The sequence below is a fragment of the Tympanuchus pallidicinctus genome, unplaced genomic scaffold (assembly GCF_026119805.1).
Source record: "Tympanuchus pallidicinctus isolate F22 unplaced genomic scaffold, pur_lepc_1.0 scaffold7, whole genome shotgun sequence".
Classification (NCBI taxonomy): Eukaryota; Metazoa; Chordata; class Aves; order Galliformes; family Phasianidae; genus Tympanuchus; species Tympanuchus pallidicinctus.
In genome coordinates, this window is record NW_026294791.1 from 6,290,423 (window position 1) to 6,309,767 (window position 19,345).

General features: G+C 40.3%; 1 protein-coding gene across 9 annotated transcripts in view; it reads right to left on the minus strand.

Moving 5' to 3' along the window:
- Positions 1–729: 729 nt before the first annotated feature.
- Positions 730–19,345, minus strand: part of ELAVL4 (ELAV like RNA binding protein 4) — a 73,640-nt gene continuing 55,024 nt past the window's right edge. For 8 of the 9 annotated variants that reach the window (XM_052665980.1, XM_052665982.1, XM_052665978.1 and 5 more), the window contains exons 3-7: positions 18,943–19,046; positions 9,651–9,804; positions 9,033–9,258; positions 7,677–7,715; positions 730–3,492 (exon numbers count right to left, since the gene is read on the minus strand). In XM_052665980.1, coding sequence (XP_052521940.1) covers positions 3,165–3,492; positions 7,677–7,715; positions 9,033–9,258; positions 9,651–9,804; positions 18,943–19,046 — 851 coding nt within the window. In that variant the 3' untranslated portion in view covers positions 730–3,164. The remainder of the gene's footprint in view (positions 3,493–7,676; positions 7,716–9,032; positions 9,259–9,650; positions 9,805–18,942; positions 19,047–19,345) is intronic. The other variant, XM_052665979.1, reaches the window with a different exon arrangement.

The window sequence follows — 19,345 nt, forward strand, 5'->3', positions numbered from 1 at the left end:
CCTGACATTAATTATTATAATCAACAGGGTAACTTAATCTCACAAAAACACGAGTTTATTAATAGGTGAAGGAGCTGAAAAATTGCACAGTCCATCCAGCCCACTGATACTTCTCCTAATCTGTTACGAGATTCAATGCTGCAGTTTTACAAGGTACACATTCTCAATTAGTGAATGTTACATAACATAAACATGAAGTGAATATTTGCATTAATGGGATTCAAACAAGTCAACTGAAATATCAACTGTTATAACATGGTGAAAAGAATCAAATTGGGAATGTGGTCACACACTGTTGTACAGCAGGTATGTACACTGTTTCATCTCGCGTGACATTCACAGCATGGTCATAGAAAAGTCAAAGTAAATGACTTAGAAAATATTAATGCTGAAATTCTCATTACTGTTGTTTAGAGTTGATACTGAGTTAATATTTTCGTTGTGTAAAAACATCGTATATGGTAGAAACCCTTCAGCATCTCCCACATTCAAATAAAGGTATTGAATCACAGTTACAATTTGGTCTTTGGTGTCAAACATCTTAAATGGCAGATTCCTTCTTGCCTTCAGAAGGAGAAAAAACAAATAATGAATATTCTTAGTCTGGTCCAACCAAGACATTCGTCTCCGAGACCTTGCTTCTGAGATCAGGCTAACATCTCCCTCATTGAAGGTGTGGCTGGGATCACTACGACATCTGAACACGGTTAAAAATGTGGAAAGTCCATAGCCATTCTACACACTTTCATTTATTGTCTGGACAATTAAAGTACAAATAATTCAAACACAACAAGGTTATGAAAAAAACATTTACAATACTTTCCCTCAGAAATGATCTAAACTAGCAAGGTTAACATGAAGTCATTCATTATAACTAAAGTATACAACTGCCTGGTCCTAAGAAAGATTTTTTTTAAATTATTATTATTCAGATAGTAAAACACATTGTAGAGAAAAGATTCTGACATGCCTTCCCCACTAATGCTTAGCAAATGCATCAAAACTTTCCCAGCAAACTGCGCTCATTCATAGCAGATGATGTATAAAGGTTTCCCTGAACATTGAATGAGTGTTCCTTTAAACTAAAATCTAACATTGTTAAAGTAAAAAACTGATAAAATTATGATGCAGCCTTTGCTTCAGTTATTTGTCTACTACAAAAGTTTGCCTCTTCAGTGTGAAAAAACAATACTTAGTCTACATGCAGTTAGTGGGTATAGCATGGAAAAAATGCACAAAATAAGCACAAGTTATAAATAACCATAACGTTTTATTACCATTAAGACTAAACTTGTATTGAAAAGATTTTATATAACAAGACAAGAAAAGCAATAGCAAATTTAACTATCAACTAGATTATGCATAGCGAGTAACTGTTTCTAGTACTCAGGGAAGAGCATGACCCTTTTTTGTTTTAAATATATAACCGTACAAAGCACAAACATACTAAAATGATCAGTGCACTGGACATGGGAGAGCACCCCCTCAGTCATTTTGTTCCCTTAGCTCTGTTTTCCCCAATCTGAATTACATTAAAATAAAGACCCAGTTGTTTTCTTTTCTACTGTGCAGTAAGAAAAAATATTCACAACAAACATGACAATATATCAAACAATATTTCTACACAAGTTACCTTGATACCTCTGTCACTTAAGTATCATAAGAAAACATTTTAAGACATATACAAACAAAACTAGCAAAGTGTTACAACTTATAATAAATTAACCAAAAGAAAAAATAACTTTATATATATATATATTTATATTATATATACACATACACACACAACAAAATGACACAATAATATGCTTCTTCCCATAGTTTAAGTAAACAAATAAGTAGACTAGCCAAACTAGCTATATTTGATTTTGGCCATATGCATCACATCGGCAATTAAATAAATAAGTGTTTCAAGCAACATAAACAGTGTTCCAAATGTGCCAACACAGCCCAATTATATTAGCATGGGCTATAAAGTGAATTTGAAAATTCTTAACAAATTTAAAGCAAATGTATTCTTTCTAAACACATTACATTTAACTATGATACTAAGATATGTAAATAATTTCGTAGCACCTACTGCTCAAACCAAGGAAGTTTTTGATCAAAATTAAGTTTTTTTTCTTTTTTTTAAACTTTTGTTCTGCTGATATCCCATACTGATGACTTAAAGAAAAACCATCTTGCAACTCATCTCCTTGCTTTTGGGTTTTGACTGTGGGTAACTGCGTGCCTGGGAAGAACACTCTCCCGTACTGTATTTAATATTTTTATTACATGCTATGAAAAGATACGAAGATCATCTGTTTGTAGCCCATCCTTCAAAAAACAATCTACTAATCCAGTTTAAAACACACATCTTGATCTCTAAAAAGTTACCAGTGCAGTATGAACATGACAAAGTTGTCAATTTCCCCTAAATTAGCCAGTCAAAATATTTTTTCTCAAATCCAGATTCTCTTGTAAAAATTCTTTATATTTTATAAAAATAGATTTTTCTTGAAACCCATTTTCAGCAAAGAGACCACCTCTTTGGCAACATTGTTAATGTTATTTAAATTGTTATGTCATCAGGTATCCCCCTCTACCCCATTCCCTAACAGAAGACTGTTTAGTTCACATGATATAAAAGAAAAAAGGAAAAATAAAAAAAGTTGCAAAATTATGTTCTTCTTTTTGCAATTTTTATTGTTCCTCTTTAATTTACCAGGGGGGTTTACCAATCTGATTAGATCAATGTTTTCAAAAGAAGAAAAGAAAAGAAAAATCTTTTTTCTCGCTTTTAATCCCATTAGTTTGTAAAAATTGTTTCTGTTTTCTTATTTTTTTCAAATGAGTGAATGGTCATCTTAAAAAGACCCACCTTCAAGGAAGGTAGTAAAACTAGCTGGCCGGGTAAAAATCCCTGCACATTGTTATCTATGTATATTATATTCAACAACGACAGCTATGAAAGAACATTCAATGCATCAAAGGTTTTTTTTTTTTTTCTAAGCATTATAAAATCCTTTCCTGTTCCTCACAGGATATCCAATGTTTTAATACTTAGGCAACACTGGCTTATAAAGTCCATGGTTGAATATAAGCCTTGAAGAGTTTTTTTGTTTTGTTTTGTTCGTATATATATTTATATATATATATTTTAGTAAGTAAGGATATGAAATTCAGGATTTGTGGGTTTTATTGGTTTTAAAGGAAACTTGCAATACTCTGTCTCCTAAACGGTATCCATTAAGGCTGGCAATCGCCATGGCAGCTTCGTCGTAGTTGGTCATGGTGACAAAGCCAAATCCCTTGCACTTGTTGGTGTTGAAGTCGCGGATCACCTTGACGTTATTGACTGCTCCGAAGGGACCGAACAGCTGCCACAGCACGCTCTCATCTGAGTCGGGAGACAAGTTGTAGACGAAGATGCACCATCCAGTTCCAGTGTGACCAGGGATATTCATTCCGACAAGGCTCGTCATACCATCAATTGTGATCGGGGAGAACCTACCAAGTAAAAAGAGGGGTCTATTCTAAATATATCTCTTGGTAAAAGCTACACGGAACCAAGACTTCAAAGTAAATAACTGGGCGTTAACTTAGGTTCTCAATCCTATCCCTGGAAGATTACCACGTAGCAACCTGAGTCTCTAACTCCTATGCACGCGGAAGGGACCTCTACTAGATAAAGAGTGAATCTGGGCATGAAGGCTTTTCCCTCCATGGATACAGCCAACTGAAATGTTATAAACATCCAGAAGCCCGTCCTTAGCACTTCTTTCAAGTCAAATACAGTCTTCATATTCTGCTTAAAAAAGTCTGTAGAAGTTTGCCTCATATTTCCAACATGTTTCAGAGTGATGGAAAACTCTTTACTTGTAAGAAGTTTGCTGTGCAAAAAACAGAGCCTCCAAAGTTTAAATGAAGGAGTAACAGGAAATACCACTGTTAGGATTCACCTGTACCAGTAAGCTCTTTTGGCTGAACGTACCATCAGAGAGCTCTGGAAGTGGTAGATTTTAGTTCTCCCCTCACAGCCCTTATCTGACAAACTAGGAAAAAAAAATCCAGTTTAAAGAGTCCTAAAGCCAGTCAGCCAAATATACAAAGATTTACACAGCAATCACAAAGTAGAAAAGTCCATCAATGTAATCATGGGGCATATGTCACTAATACCTTCACAATGTGAGACTCCCTGTCCATAGCAGGATCTAAGGCTCTTCAGATAGTCAATGTAGAGAGAGACAAGCTCCTGGAAACCTAACACAGAACTCTAAGCCCCCTGCACTGCCTTTTACCCCTTTTTTAGGGGCCTGTTGTGCTTATCTGAACACATGAACTAGAAAGCTGAAGCCAGGTGATGCGTTCATGGACAAAAGAACTGACACAGGTAAGCACAGGCTGGGCAGGACCTATGGAGGACATCTGAACAGCCTTCTGCTTGAAGCCAGACTAAATGGAGTGAGACTGGGCCTCACCCACAAAGGTTCTGAAATCTTCAAGGGTGGGAACTTCACTTGCAAAGCCTCTGCTCTGGGTTTGACCATCCTCACTGTTCACAATTCTTCCCATACATCCAGTTGAATTTCCCCTGCTGCAGCCTGTTTCTGTTGACTCTTGCCCTTCTGCAACTGACCTCCCAGAGCTTGGTTTCATCTTCTTTTTAATGCCCTTGCAGGTATCTGAAGACAGGAGTCAGGGGCTGAATTCCGCATTTGCCTTTCCTGAATTTCTCCAGGTTCCTCCAGCTCAGCAAGGTCACCCCAAAAGCAGCCACAGCCAACAGCACAAGGACTGCCCCCACTCCTGCACCACACCAGTGCTGCCCATTCAGGGAGGTGTGCTGCAGCCAGTGACTCAGGTTATTAATGAGGATGTTAAGCAGCATCAGCCTTCAGGATCAACATAATTCTCCTTTCATGAGTTTGAAAAACAGACATGATTTCTGAAGCTACACTTTGGGGTGTTTTAAAATAACTGCACAGAGAAAAAGTCTTAATAAAAACCCGGTTTCACACCAATTCAATGACGAGTTTTAATACCTGAACTGAATAACAATTATTCTTCAAGAATTTGAGTGAGGACTGAGGGAGTGGAGGGGGGGCACTCACAGCATCACTAAGATGCTCGCATTCATGCTCCAAGACTTCTTTTATAATTCCAATGTTACCACACCTGTTTTGCTATCCACACATTACGCAGCACACACTTCATAATCATAAAAGAAACTGCATACTTGATGGCTGCTTCTTTTGACTCCTGATGGCACTTTATACATACATTTGAGGAGAGTAGATGCTTGGAATATCCATTTGGAGCTTAAGAACATCACTGGGGTATTGCTACGCTATAAATGAGCAGTTTGCAAGAGCTCACAGCCTTGGATCCTCAGACATACACAGACATTTGTAAAAACAGCTTATTAAGAATAAATGACAGTCTTCCTACTGAACTTCACTTTTGCAAGTGAACATCCTTTAGTTTCTCTCCCACATACCGGATCTAGCAACAATATCGCAACGGTTCGTTCAGCACAGCTCTGCTACCTTGCTTCTAAAGCTCAGGAAATGGAGATGGCAGGACAAAGCCAGTTTATATGATCTTTTTACCACCTGACATGGTGGAACTTACAAAGAGCAGCAAGGACAAGAGCTTGTACAAGCCAACAGCTTCACATTCCTTTAAAGTCAGGAAGATGGAACTAAAAGCCTGTTGCTGTTAAGTGCCAACTGTGCTAGTAACATATGTAAGCCAGGAAAACAGTTGACTGTTTTCTGCTATGTTTAAATTTAACATGAAGACAGCACTAATATGTACACAATCCTGTCCGTGACATTACTATAAAACTGTACAGTGCACAGAGCCATGCCTATCATGCTCTTCCATAAAATTCTGCATGGACACAAAGGGGTAAGGTTTCACAGTTCACTGAAGAGCAGTTTTTCCCCTTGAAACATTCAGGCGCTACACAGCTTTCTATCAGCAGGCCATGAGCACAGGAGCTAACATGACTCCAAGAAAACATCCATGAAACCAGTACAAGTTTATGGACACAAATACAACATTACCTACTGCTGGGAGCAGAGCTCTGAGTTACACATGACCTGAAGTCAGTGTCAATAAAACCTATGATCCACCCCAGCATATCTCATCTGCTGCCTGTATACAGCATGCAGGAGAACAAACTGAGTCCCCAAATCCAGGAACACTACACAGTTCAGAATCAGTTCCAGAAGTCAATACAGTATTTTGCTAGTGACCCTACACCTATAATTACAGAGTTTGCTAGTAAAATTTTTCAAGACCTGAAGGGAGGAAAAAAGCTACTTCAAAATGCCTGAAGAACAACTAGTTAAAACAAACAAGCCGTTGCTATTTCAAGTTTATGCAGATGTATCACAAACAAGTAGGGAACTCATTTTTGTTCTCTCTGAAGGTAATATGAAATCACAACTGTGAAGTCTTGCTAGTCAGAACCAAGCACTGCAACTCTGGAGGAGAAAAAACCAAAGAAAACTCCCTGAATACCACCATCTTCTAAGAGTTATTCACATCTGATACATGTTCGAGGCTCTGAGTTCTGCAGTTTCCAGCAATTCATCAAGAGACGAAAGAGGGAAGAACTCAGGAGAAGCAGAGCATGATAGGCTGGTGCTAGTTCTGAGACCACCACCACGATCACAGTCATGAAAACAGTGCACTGATGAACACAAGGAGCGTGCAGGGAAAGCATGCAGCCTGTTTTGAGCCCTGCTTCACTTCCACAAAGCGGTCTTGCAGTCCCTGTACAGCAGCTACTGTGGCAGCAGTTAGAAGTATGCTGCTGTCCTCTGCCAGCTACAGATATACTTACCATACCATTCACAGCGTGAGCTTTTTAAAAAATACCAAGCCATTTTCACGTGTCATGAGCAGAGCACTTCAGAAGATTAAGTAGTATTTTCTCATCTTAACTGTGGGAATAGCTGGACGTCTTACATTAGGAGTAAGACCACACCTTTATTTTGCTGCAAAGTTCGCTTGAACTGATGTGTACCATTAGGAGAAACACTGACAATGTCAACTCATTTCAGCTATCAGACATTAAACACACTGATGAAACAGCATAAGTGACATCAGCTGGACTTTCACGCACAAGAGCACATACAAACAAACACCGCTACTTGAAACGAAAAATAAATCAGGCATCACTAAAATTTCAAAGTATAAAACCTGTAACAAAAGAAACGTAGGGCAGATTAAGGTGCACGCAGCTACAGCCTGAAGTCAAACTTGGGAAGCCTGATGTAGGACAATGAAGGTCTTAACTGAGATTTGGACAGTAGTAGTCGAATTCCATTTTCAGCTGTTACATTCCACACAATCAAATAAGAAATTACTTAGAAATTTAAGTTAATAGTTCTGATTCTGAACCAAATAGACAGGACGACTTGAGTTTGAATGCCTGTAGCTGTTGCACCTCAACCATTTGAGAAGCCCGCCTGTAAATAAAAAAAGGTTGAAAAACCCACAGAATTTGTGTGGCCTTGAAAAGGAACAAAACCAACTGAAGTCCAAACTTAAAAAGAATTTGACATGCTGGTGGAAGAAAAGGAATTAAAAAAAAATAAAGTTAGTGAATTAAAAAAAATAAATTGTAGCACCAATCTGTGCCAACACGGACATCTGGCAATCTGTGGAATTCTAATTACCTCTTTACGCCATAGGCCATATTAAGCAAATTGTCCAGCCTGAAAAGAGAAGGAGGGTCTTTGGGTTAATGTCTCACAGATGGCAAGATCGCTCAATGGAACTATTATTAATAGCATTCCATTTTCAAAGAAGAAATGTTCAACAAGTTTCCCACACATCTAAAGAGCCTAACAACTCGTGGCCTGCTTTGTTAAGTTTGAGATTGTGCTTAAGTTTCCACCACTGGATTCAAAGCAATTTTAATTCATCTACCACCTTAAAAACCTTACTTCTCCTGGTTTGATTTACTTTTAACAAGATAGACTTTTGGTTTGTCAATTTAGACAGCATTACGAAATCTTTGCAAATATTCAACTGCTCACCTTCCAAATTAACTGGGAAAGAATGGCAGTACAAAATAAATGGAATTGAAGAAAACCTTGATTTTAGCTACTTCAACATAATCTCTCCACTAGGATACACTTAGTAGCAATCCTGCACAATACATCAGTTCAATTGACTATAAAGTTGTGCAGAACGCATACAGTCATCAGCTTTCTGAAAGCCCTTTACTGACAGAACATTAAGCTGCACTGCAAGATACACTAAATACGTGTTCGCCTTTGAATCAGTCAAATTACTTCATGATCTTCATTCATTAGCACTTAGCCAGCAAAAAACTAGAATAACTTTGAGTAATTTGGTAAAGCTACTCAGTTATGGAAACATTCACTTTTTTCCCCAAAGAAGCTTCAATTTGAATGCTGAGTTGCCTGAAAGCCGTTACAAGAATAACGAGGACATCATGTATTGCAAACACTGGTTTATGTATCGGATGGAATCAGTATCATCAGAATATATACAATAAAGTATCTCTAAAGATATCTCTGGAAACACATCAAGCACTAATACAAGGTCTCTTCACAGCAAGAGCAGATATCTTAAGCTAAATTTAATGATACTGCTGCCGACTGGAACAGACTCAGCTTTTTTCCTGCTACCAATCCATTGTCATTAACATCAAAGTCTAGGCTGCATCAAAACTGTAATAATACAGCAGAAAATAAAAGCATTACCAAGAAAATGCTAAGAACAGGGTATTCACTGCTCATTTGATTATCAGTGCAACTTTGTTCTGTCCTCCCTTTTTTCTATGAGGCTTCATGAGATCCGATAGTACAGTACTTCGGCTGTTTTAGTAAATACGACATGACTACTGCTGTCAGCAGATTTTCCTCCTCATTCTCCAGGAAAGAATATTTAATTTTACGAAGAAAATCAGGTCAGCCTACGCAACTAAAGCACATTTCTCCTGCATAGCACCTGCCCCACATCATCGTCGCTGGTAGAACTTCAGTTCTTTTCCAGGTAATTACCTGAATCTCTGAGCCTGGTGGTGAAGCGGTCCAGGGTAGCGTCTGTTGGGAGATTGATACAGCTGTGAAAGGAGTGCCTGGCTTGTTTTCTGGCTGGGGTTATTGGCAAACTTCACAGTAATTGGTTCTGTAGCACCGCTAGGCTTCTGGCCATTTAGTCCCTTTATGGCTTCTTCCGCCTCTATTCTCTTATCAAAACGGATAAATCCCACACCTCGAGAAACCCCTGGGAAGTAGAAACATGCAAACAAATGAATATATGCAGGAACTGCCTCATCTATGTCACGATGAAACAGAACGTTCATTTTGATTTAACACACTGCTTGCAAATTAAGATAAGTCTTATTATAAAGAAAAATACCATTCCCCAGTTGTGTTCTTTGCAATTAGACCCTACAATATTTAATATAATCATTTTGAGATGACAACACTGTGTTTTCCAGCCCCTCATTAAAAAAGCAACCAAGCACAACTCCAAGCAATAATAACTATAGAGTACTAGATATGTGTTTTACACAAGAAGAAAATCATATCATCTTAAACCCTACCACCAGCAAGCATTTGCAATTTTACCATCTGGAAAAACATGCACGCGTCAAGGAAACTTTTTTGTTTAACCTGTGACTTGATCAACCAGAATCCGTGAGGTGATGATGCGCCCATATTGTGAGAATAACTGCTCTAATTCTTTCTGGGTCATTGTTTTCGGAAGGCCGCTGACATACAAGTTCGCATCTCTGATTGATGCTGAACTTGGACGGGCATACGACACCTAGGGATTTAAGACAAAGAAATACCTATTAGTAAGCAGGGCTGCCCTTTGCATTTGAAAGACAGATTTTCTTCTCCACAAGAATAAACCTTACATGGGCTGAACAGCCCTGAAGCCAAGGTGCTACCTGTCAAAAAACCAAACCAACCAAACCAGGAAAGGTTACAAGAACAAAGGCAGCTGGAGACTTCAACAACAAATGCAAGGGTTCTTTAAGCACAGGCACAAAATAGCTTTTGTTCAGAGGTAGATTAATGTGCGACCTCCCACGCGCTGCTTTGTAAATTTACCCCCATGAGTTGTGGGTGTATGGATGATGTACTGCATCCAACGTGCAATAACCTTAGAACACACAGCATCCTCAAGTTCTAAGGTGCTTTTCTTCAAGTATCTGAAGCAGATCAGGTTATTTTCAGAATGATCTTTTGTGCTCTTTGTATTCTCATCCTGAGCTGGTGAAACCTGCACCAGACGAAGAGCAAAGCGCTGGTAAAATTCAACTAAATGAACATCTGCTCAGGGAACTGCATACCGACACTCACTGTCATATCTGCAGTTTATCACAAGAAGTTCCTTGCGCTGCAAGCCCAAACCAGACCATAAAATATTATGACCAAATAAACAAGAAAAGCAAGCTGAGGCACTGCATGTATGCCATCAAAAAATTATTAAATCAAATCCTTCAACTGCTCTTCTGCCTACAAAAACACAAATTCAGAGCCGAAAGAAAAATCAGATCTATAAACTGTAATCAGATCTATAAATTGTAGTATGTGCATGAAAAGCCCTCTGCACTGTTACGATATACGCATTTAGCATAGCAAATTGAACAAGAACACTTCCCAGATAAGGCCTAATTGCAAGCATTCAGCACAGATCACGAAGAACTACTTTGCAGCACATCTGAAACAGAGTCAGATCTAAACCTGAATATTTTGCACTTCATCTTGATTTAAATATAAACAGATCAGTACATTCCTGCACCATGTCTTAAAATGCCTTCTCGAAGAAATGAGGGGTCCTGTCACAAATATAATGCTTTCAGTGATCGTCTTCCTCTCCTCCCCAGCCTCAGCCCCAACACAAATGATGTCAAACGGATGCCTTTATGTGTTTTTTGTGTCAAAGAGTTGTCTTTATGCGCTCCGCACCTAAAAATAGATGTTGACTCAACACAGAAAATGATGTGAATGACTAATATTTGCTTCCACTATCTGCTGCATATAATAGCAGACAAACTCAAGATTTTTTGTTTTAATATTTTTGGCAACTTCTTTATAACTCGTACATTTATACATAACCTTTTCAAACTACCATTTTGAGAGAAGGCTAAAAAGAGGAGGAAAAAAAATTAGGAAAAGAGATGGAAAAAATAAAACATTTGCATTAACTGAGACAAGCTCAGGGGAAGCACACAGGCCTAACAAGCTGGGAAACACTAGAAATGGTGCTTGAAACCAGCTTTGCTGCGTTTGGTTTGGTGGCTTCACCCCTCAGGCAAGTACTGCTGCATGGCCATGGTGCGATCGGCATGGAACATAGAAGACCAGCAGGCCCAGCTCAAAGCCTCCCAGAACTGAGACCTGCTGCCAGGCACAAGGAAGAGGGACCAGGTTGGGCATTCGAGCTTCAGAGCATGGCCAGATAGCAGGCTGGAGGATCGGCCCCACACCGGGTGCAGAGCGTGGGGCTGAACCCATCTCCTGAGGTCAGAGAGGTGCCTGCTGCCCACAGCCAGGCCCACACCACCTCAGGCCAAGCAGAGCCTCTTTGCACCCGCAAGCACCTTACCTTCAGAGGGCACTGCCAACGTTCAGACACCTCCAGCTTAACCTGCTTCAGGAATAACAATTTAAAAAACACTTAAGAGCCTCTCCGGAGCAGGGGTAGGGACCTTTCCTATTCCTCAAAACTGAGCTCTGCAAAATTAATAAAGTTTCTAGGAAAACAGCCAGAGGTTTCCTTTGGGTTTTCTCACTCTGGCACATTCATTAACCAAACGCCACATTACAGGGAAGATGAAAAGTACTGGGATATGCAAAAACACTGCTTCCCAGAGCACGGAGTGCCTGACATTTCATATATAAGTACATACACACACCTCAATGTAGGAAAAAAAAGGCTCAGCTCTTTTCTTGTGGGCTATGCAGAAACGCAGAGCTAAGAGCCTGCATGCTCAGAAATTCATCTTCTCTCCGTACATGTAAGACGCATCATCACTCAGGTCTAATTCTTATTTCCTCCTGCAATCAAACACTCAGGTTGCAGGGGAGCCTGGGCCAAAGAAAGAAGCTGCCAAAAGCAACTCGGCTCTCTTCAATATCAAGGAGAAAAGGTTGCAAGCTGAATGGACATGAGGCAGTAGTGTCAATTATTTATCTCCTTTTGAATCTTTTTCATCTTCCCTCTGAGGTCAGCCAATGACAAATCGATTGGTTACACCACACCATCCTGCTTTCAAGCTATTATTCAGTTAGTGCTGAGGACTGGATGTCTTCCCATTTATTAACTACCTAAGGAAGAAAACATCCATCCCAACCCTCCCTCCATCTGACCAAAAGCAACGTATACTAAGCAAGCTAAAATGGGTGCTGAAATCAGCCCTCATTTTATCACTGAATATGAAGGACTCAGGAGGAAGGCTGCATTAATTCTTTATTTTTACATCACGTTGCTCAGAGCTCTGTTAATGCTCTATAATAAAACAGCTTGTTGAAAGAAAAAAAAAAAAAAATATGGAAATCTCAGCCACCAGAAGTAACAAGCATGAGCTAAAGTACACCAAACTGCTGCCTGAACCAGGCATTTCTCAGCACTCAAGTGCCTGTCCACATGTCCATGCATGATATTGCATTTCACTACATTGTATACAATTCTTCGCTCCTCTCCAAGGAAGATAAAATACCATCTGATTCATTTTACAGCTTACCAACCTCCAATGTTAGATTCTAAAATATACAGAGATTTCCTAGCTAGGAAATCTCTCGTCTGTGAGCATCAACTTGTAAGAGCTTCTCTCTAGGACAAGCTACCCTCAGAAGAATCTAGGCTGCACTGTTCTCTCCAAACACTACTGGGGAAATATAGGGTCCAGTGCTTCATACCTTTCACAGCAATGAACCATTCTCTTTGCTCATGAGCAAAGAAGAATCTCCAAGTCAAAGCAATTACTTTCTCTATTGATTCCGTACTATTTCCCAACGCAGAAAACTTTTTGAAAAGTGTCTAACCTCCAGACTTCCCATCACGTAAATCAATGCAGTCTGGTCTTTCCGAGTCAGAGAGCCCACAAAGGCACCTAGAGGCATGAATGCATCCCATTTGTCTTCCAAGGCATGGCTCCGGATATTATCAGCCACCATTTCAAGAATGAAGCTCCTGACCGTTTCACTGCTGTTTCTCTTCAAAGACTCCTTCAGCTCAAATGCTAATCCTGAACTTGTCAAAGTTTTCATGAAACGAACCAGAGCGACCTTCCTGGCTGCTGCCCGCTCCAGAGAGGACATCACTATTAAGTGACACCCTGGGCAGCCTTCAAGAAGCCCTGTGTAATATCTTCAGAAGTACTGAGCTTTGCTGTGACCTTAAAAACAGTTCTGAAAGGCTTTGTTTTGCCTGCATGTAAGCTCTCAGATGTAGGATCTCTGTGTGATTTTGGGGTGAGTCACTTAGTTCTCATGCAAGGTCCAACTACATAAAATGGGGACAAACCTGTCCTGTGCCCACCGCCTCCTATGACACTGATGCTTACCGGAAGCGCTTCAGCAGAAGCACACATGGACACAAGCACAATCTCCCGTTCTGACCATGATCTACATAATGTCAGACAACTCATTACAGCCAGAAGACACTGCTTCCTCACAGCCACTCACCCATGCCTCCATCCTGTGTCAAAACTCAGTCAGAATTAACTTTATTAGAATCAACCCAAGAACTAAGATCTGGAATAACTTCATGTCAGAGGCACTACTTTCTCTCCTGTTCCTAGCCCTGCGCTGAGGATGGCAGTGACGGGTTTTTGGAGTGACAGTGCACTTTGCCACACAGCAATTCAATGCTGTTTTGCTTGGACTCATGATTGCTGGTAAGAAACAGTCTATCCCAACACTTCAGGGGAAGCATCCACAGATGACAACCTACAGGCACTCCGGCTGTTTCAAGAGCTGGGCTAAGAAATAATTGCTCCAGCTCTGTAGAATGAAAAGGAGCTCATTGGCAAAACCGAAGCAGTTAAGAAAGACATTTCAATTAAGAGCAGATGCACAAAACTACAGGTAAAGACTCTCTGGTGCCTGCTGAAAGCAGCAGAGCCAAATCTGAACCTTCAAATTCACCCCTGAAAGGTCCTTTGAGTCACATCATCACTACAGGCAAAGGGATTTGTTAACCAGCATTGAAGTCCAAGCAAGAATGCAGACAGAAGCCCTTAAGGAGCAAAAACCTCAACTCCGCCACAGCTTTCCAGATCTGAAAAATCCTTCCGTCCAAGGCTTCCAAGCGCCACAGTTGCAGCGTACACTTCTCTTACAAAGATTCTAACATGCAGCAGCTCATGATAAGCGATTACCTTAATGACCAAAGGAGGCACACAGCAGCCATGTCCCAAACCCACAGCTGTGCATCCCATAACCTGAGTTTTCAGAGAAGGAAGGCGTGCACCACACGCCGCAGCTCTGTGGAACAGCACATGCAGACCTTCACAACACACAGCCAGCCCCACTGTCCCCATGCTCGGCTCCTGACATCCTCACAGCCCCGCTCAGATCCACCACCAATAGCTGTTCCTTCCACAGAAGGGACCAGAGGTGGCTGATCTTTGGTTATCCTACAGCAACAGAATGGGCTGCAGCTTGGCAGACAACCATGAGAGTTGCACAGAGCCTGAATGCCGCAGAAATACCTGGCCTTTAAAGAAACACCAGAGCAACCAATAACCAAGTAGTAACACTTCCAGAAAATACAGGAGCATTTTCTCCTACAGACCTGTTTGCTGTATTTTCAACTACCACCACCCTGTCCTATTGATCAGAACAGATTAAAGTAGAAGTAAACATATGAACAACAAAAATAGTAGCAGTTCTATCCCTTGTTATTTTTTCACTGAATTGAAAGTGAGAATAACCCGAGATACAGAAGCAGCCTCTGACCAGAGAGGAATGATGCTACTTCTTCGGTGTTAAGTCCACCAAAGCTTTGACATAGAACCAAAAGGAATGAATTCAAGGCTCACAGAACCCAGCTCCCTTCTCCCCTCACAGAGGGTTCTTTCCACTCCAGCAGTTGGCACAGCACATTACCTGCTCCTGTGGAAGAAGAACAAAACAAATCTATTTCTCAGGCGACAGAGAAAAGGAAGAAGGGGATATAAGACCGCACTTCAGGTGGTCAGCTGCTATCTTTTTATTTCAAACCTGCTTTCAGAATTCTACTCTGCCCTTGTTCCAGCATCCCCCAACGTGAACCAGGTCACCTGAATCATCAGTAAATAGCAGAACACCTCCTTCGTGTCCTTTCAGATGCTGCCTGTTTTTTTTTTCAGGGCAATGTAGGATTTAAGCAGCCTCTGCCCCACGTAGCACACATTGTTTTCTCATATTTGATGCAACTGAATTGCAAGGCAATCTTCAACAGCAGCAGTGACCTTTCATACGCTTTTATGGATGGGCAAATTTAATTTCTAAAAATAGACTCAATTTCTGGAATATACATTTATTTCAACACATGCTGCATCTTCCCTCATTCTAGATTATTTTGTAGAACTATGCCAACCTTTAGCTGTAAAAATGAAGTGAAGCCCTTTTCCTCTCCCCCGACAAAATGAGGGTGCTATGAAACAGCATAAATAACACATGCTCTGCAATCAGCTGAGGAGGATCACAACCTGTGTAACCTATTACCACTGAACACGTAACACTTCCCTCAATGCTCACTTCCCCCAAACAGATTTCTGCAAATAGTCACCTCTCGACTTTGACTTGAAAGGGCATCACTGACTTAAATAAAATGCACATAAATATTTTAGCTGCTTCAGTGAAAAGGGATTATTTATTCTAACAATGAAATAACAAAATGCGTTTCATTCGGTTATTTTAGTCCACACATCTGAGAGCAGGCTGTGCTGGGCTGTTCTGCTGATCCTGCTGGAAGTCAGATCCTCCGGAGCCAGCATGGCTGCTTTGCAACGCATCAGGAGGAAGAGAGAACATTCAGCTGCCACGAGATGTTACAGAAGTGGAAAGGACAGGATCTGGGGACACATGCAGAACTGGAAGCTACTGAAAATGCTTTTTTTCTTCTCGTCAACAGGAATTAAGGCTTATGGGGTCAAAATACAAGCGCAAACGTGACCCCCTGGAGCCAGCTATCACCCAGCCCAGGCACACAGACATAGGATTGCTGAAGCAAGGAGATGGGAGGGAACAGCCAGCAGGGCCAAGGTGACCTTGGGGTGCGGAAGCGATCCGTGTCTCTAAAAGGCCTTGCACAGCTTATTTATGTGAACTTGCTATCCAGGCAGCTCTCTGACAAAACGCAGCTGAAGAAATGCTAGCGCAGGCTGCAGCTATCCAGCATCCACAGACAGGCTGAGGGCTCAACCCATCCAGCAGCACTGCACTGCAGAACAAAAGCTGAGCCCTGCTCACAAGGAGAACAGCATAAATTCATGCTCACTACTTTTCCCATTCAATGTTATTTTAGTGTTTTAACTTATTTTTAGCGTACAGAGCTATATGCCACCAAGTCCCTCTCCATATATCACCTGAGAAACTTTTTTTAACGCATTGGAGGTGAGCAGAACATAACAGCACTGAGCACAGCTCCGCTGCTCCAGGCAGTAGGGACACGGCTGGTGGCATGGGCAAAACATGGCTCACTGCTCAGCTGCACCAACACAGGAAAGCCACCTTCTCTACAGCAGTGCCAGGGAGGCAGACTTCATCTAAGAAGATTTTTTTTTAAATGAGCAAAGATACAATTTAGAAATACAAAAAGCCATGGGTGAGGCAGCCACACAATGCTACAATTAAGAACAGGGCTAGAGGCAGCTGGTTTGGTGTCCCTCTGTACAAAGGTTGGCTACTTCAAGAGCAGACTCCTTTGGTTTGGTTGTTGATGGTGTTAATATTTGAAAGCACATTAAAGTCTACGCAGCTCCTTCCAAAACCACTGACAGAATTACGCAGCTCCTGTACATGTAGGTTAGGTTGATCTCTGTTTATTAGATTTAATGGCTTTCAGGGGTCCAACAAAGTGTCACAAGCTCCAAAGAAGTCCTGCAGCTATTAATAAGCATGAAACAAGCACCAATCTCATGAACTATCAGTATTGATAAAATTTGAAGTGAATAAAAAAAGAAAGGAAAAAACATTTGGTAAGAAGTTCTGGCATGGTAGGTTTCTGCGTAGCACAAAGATTTCATTACTAAAAGATAAACCATTAAGCCTTCCCTTTTTAATTCTGCAATTTAATTAAGTGTATTCATGAGAAATGTAAAATCGTTTCAGGAGTTTTTGGAGGTTATTTTTAAGCTTATGTGGTTCTGTAACTGTGGAGTTATCAAATACAACCAGCTTCGCTCTGGCTCACAAAAGAAACATACAACACAAAACCAGTACTTAAGACAAGAAATGCAGCAGCTTTGATAAGCTGAACAGTGTTCAAAATATAGATTAGTTTTTAAAGATCTAAATCAAGTGTGGCATCAAAGCTGCACTAAGTTTTTAATGAAGTATTTAATACACAGTAACTGTTCTCCAAATATTTTACTTTTCCTGACAATGTAAAAGTAATCTGGAGAGCAACTCACTGCTCAGCTTTTAACTGTAAGCAGAAGAAAGTGCTGAGTCCAAGCACACATTTCCACCTGCAGTGGTAGATAAGACTGGAGATTCTGCTGCTCTGCCATATATTTTCCTGTAAATTTTTCTCTCAATTTAACTTTTCAAAATCAGGTGGAAAGCACGCAGATATACAGCCTGCATCCATATCTATGGGATGGACCTGTCTGGTCTAAGGAAGGTCTGGAAGGAGTAAGGTCCATGCAACTGCTATGCTTAAAGTCCTCAGAACCTCAGCTCCTGAGCAGCCAGAGCAGCTAAAAAATGATCCTCAGTGGTGCTAAGGAACTAAAAAAAAAAAAATATATATATATATATATATATATATATATATACACACTTTTGCTTTAAACAACAACACTACCTAAACCTCAACCATTAGAGAGAAAAAGGAGTACTGACCATATGCTACTTTCTCTAAGATAAACTGGTTCATGCTCCATGGATGCTTTCAAAAAAAAATTATTCTATTTTTATATTCTATAATATTTTTAGCTTTAAGCACAATTGAAGCAAAGAATGTTAAGAAACACATCTAAATTCAGCATTCTCAAATAATCTACTTCAGTTTGAATCACATTCGCTGCTTTGTCCCCTTCAGATTTTTATTCATATGTCCTAAGCTGCACTATTTATCAGATCTCAGGATGGAGAAATCTTCTGTAAGCCTTTCTGAAACAGCTTCATCAGCCAGGCAGCAAACAACGCGACTGCAGAAATTTGCTTTTCTTGTGAGACCACTAAAAGAGGTCATTGAATAACTAATGGTCTATTACAACAATGAAATGAGAGACTTCAGTGGGATCTCGAATCCCTCCAGCTTTTAAAAGAGTAAATCAGACTAAGGATGGGGAAATGGAGATTTTTTTTGAGAATGAAATATCCTAACTTGAGAGATGTACCTTCAATACCTGCTAAAGAGACAAGTGTCAGTGAAGACTAATTCCACGTGAAGGTGCTTCCCATAAAGACAAAGGAAAGTGTGCGAGTTAATTACAAACACGCGGTCCTGTATTTTACATCTGTTTATGGTAACAGCATCACTGCGGCTGTTCTATTCTACATTTAGATCTCACTGCAACATTTTAAGGGAGAGGGACTAACAGAAGGCTCCTTAACAATAGCTGCAATTTTAGAGAAGAGATTTCATCTCCTGCACATCTTTCCCCTGTTCCAAGGAGCTTGTTAGCTGAGTGCCCCTCGCAATGACAGATTAAAGTAGTGGCGAAATTGCCAGAAACTGTTTCAACTACTTTATCTTCTTCCTTAACTGAACAAAAGGCTTTTTATATTGTCTTACCTTTATGGTTTTGGTCTGGAGTCTGAGTCCATTTAAAGTATTAATGGCTTTCTCTGCATCCTTTGGATCAATGTAGTTAACAAATCCATATCCTAAACTCTGCCCTGTTGAAACAAAAAAACAAGGAAAAAAGGATTCAGTGTGGTTTTTTTTTTTTTGGAAGCACACAGCTTTCAATATCACGATCAACATTTACTTTCACTGTTCCTTTCACCACTGCTATTCCCTATGGTCTGTATGCCATTCTTCACTACTTTGTTACCATCCAAAAAAAAATTTTTTTTTTTTAAATCAGTTTCTGCTGTTAAAGCTCTCACTCTGAAGATCCTACTTGCAAAACAGAAGGAAGCAAGTCCCACCCTTCTCCAAGAGGTCACTGTAAAGGTACAAGGCTTGACATCAG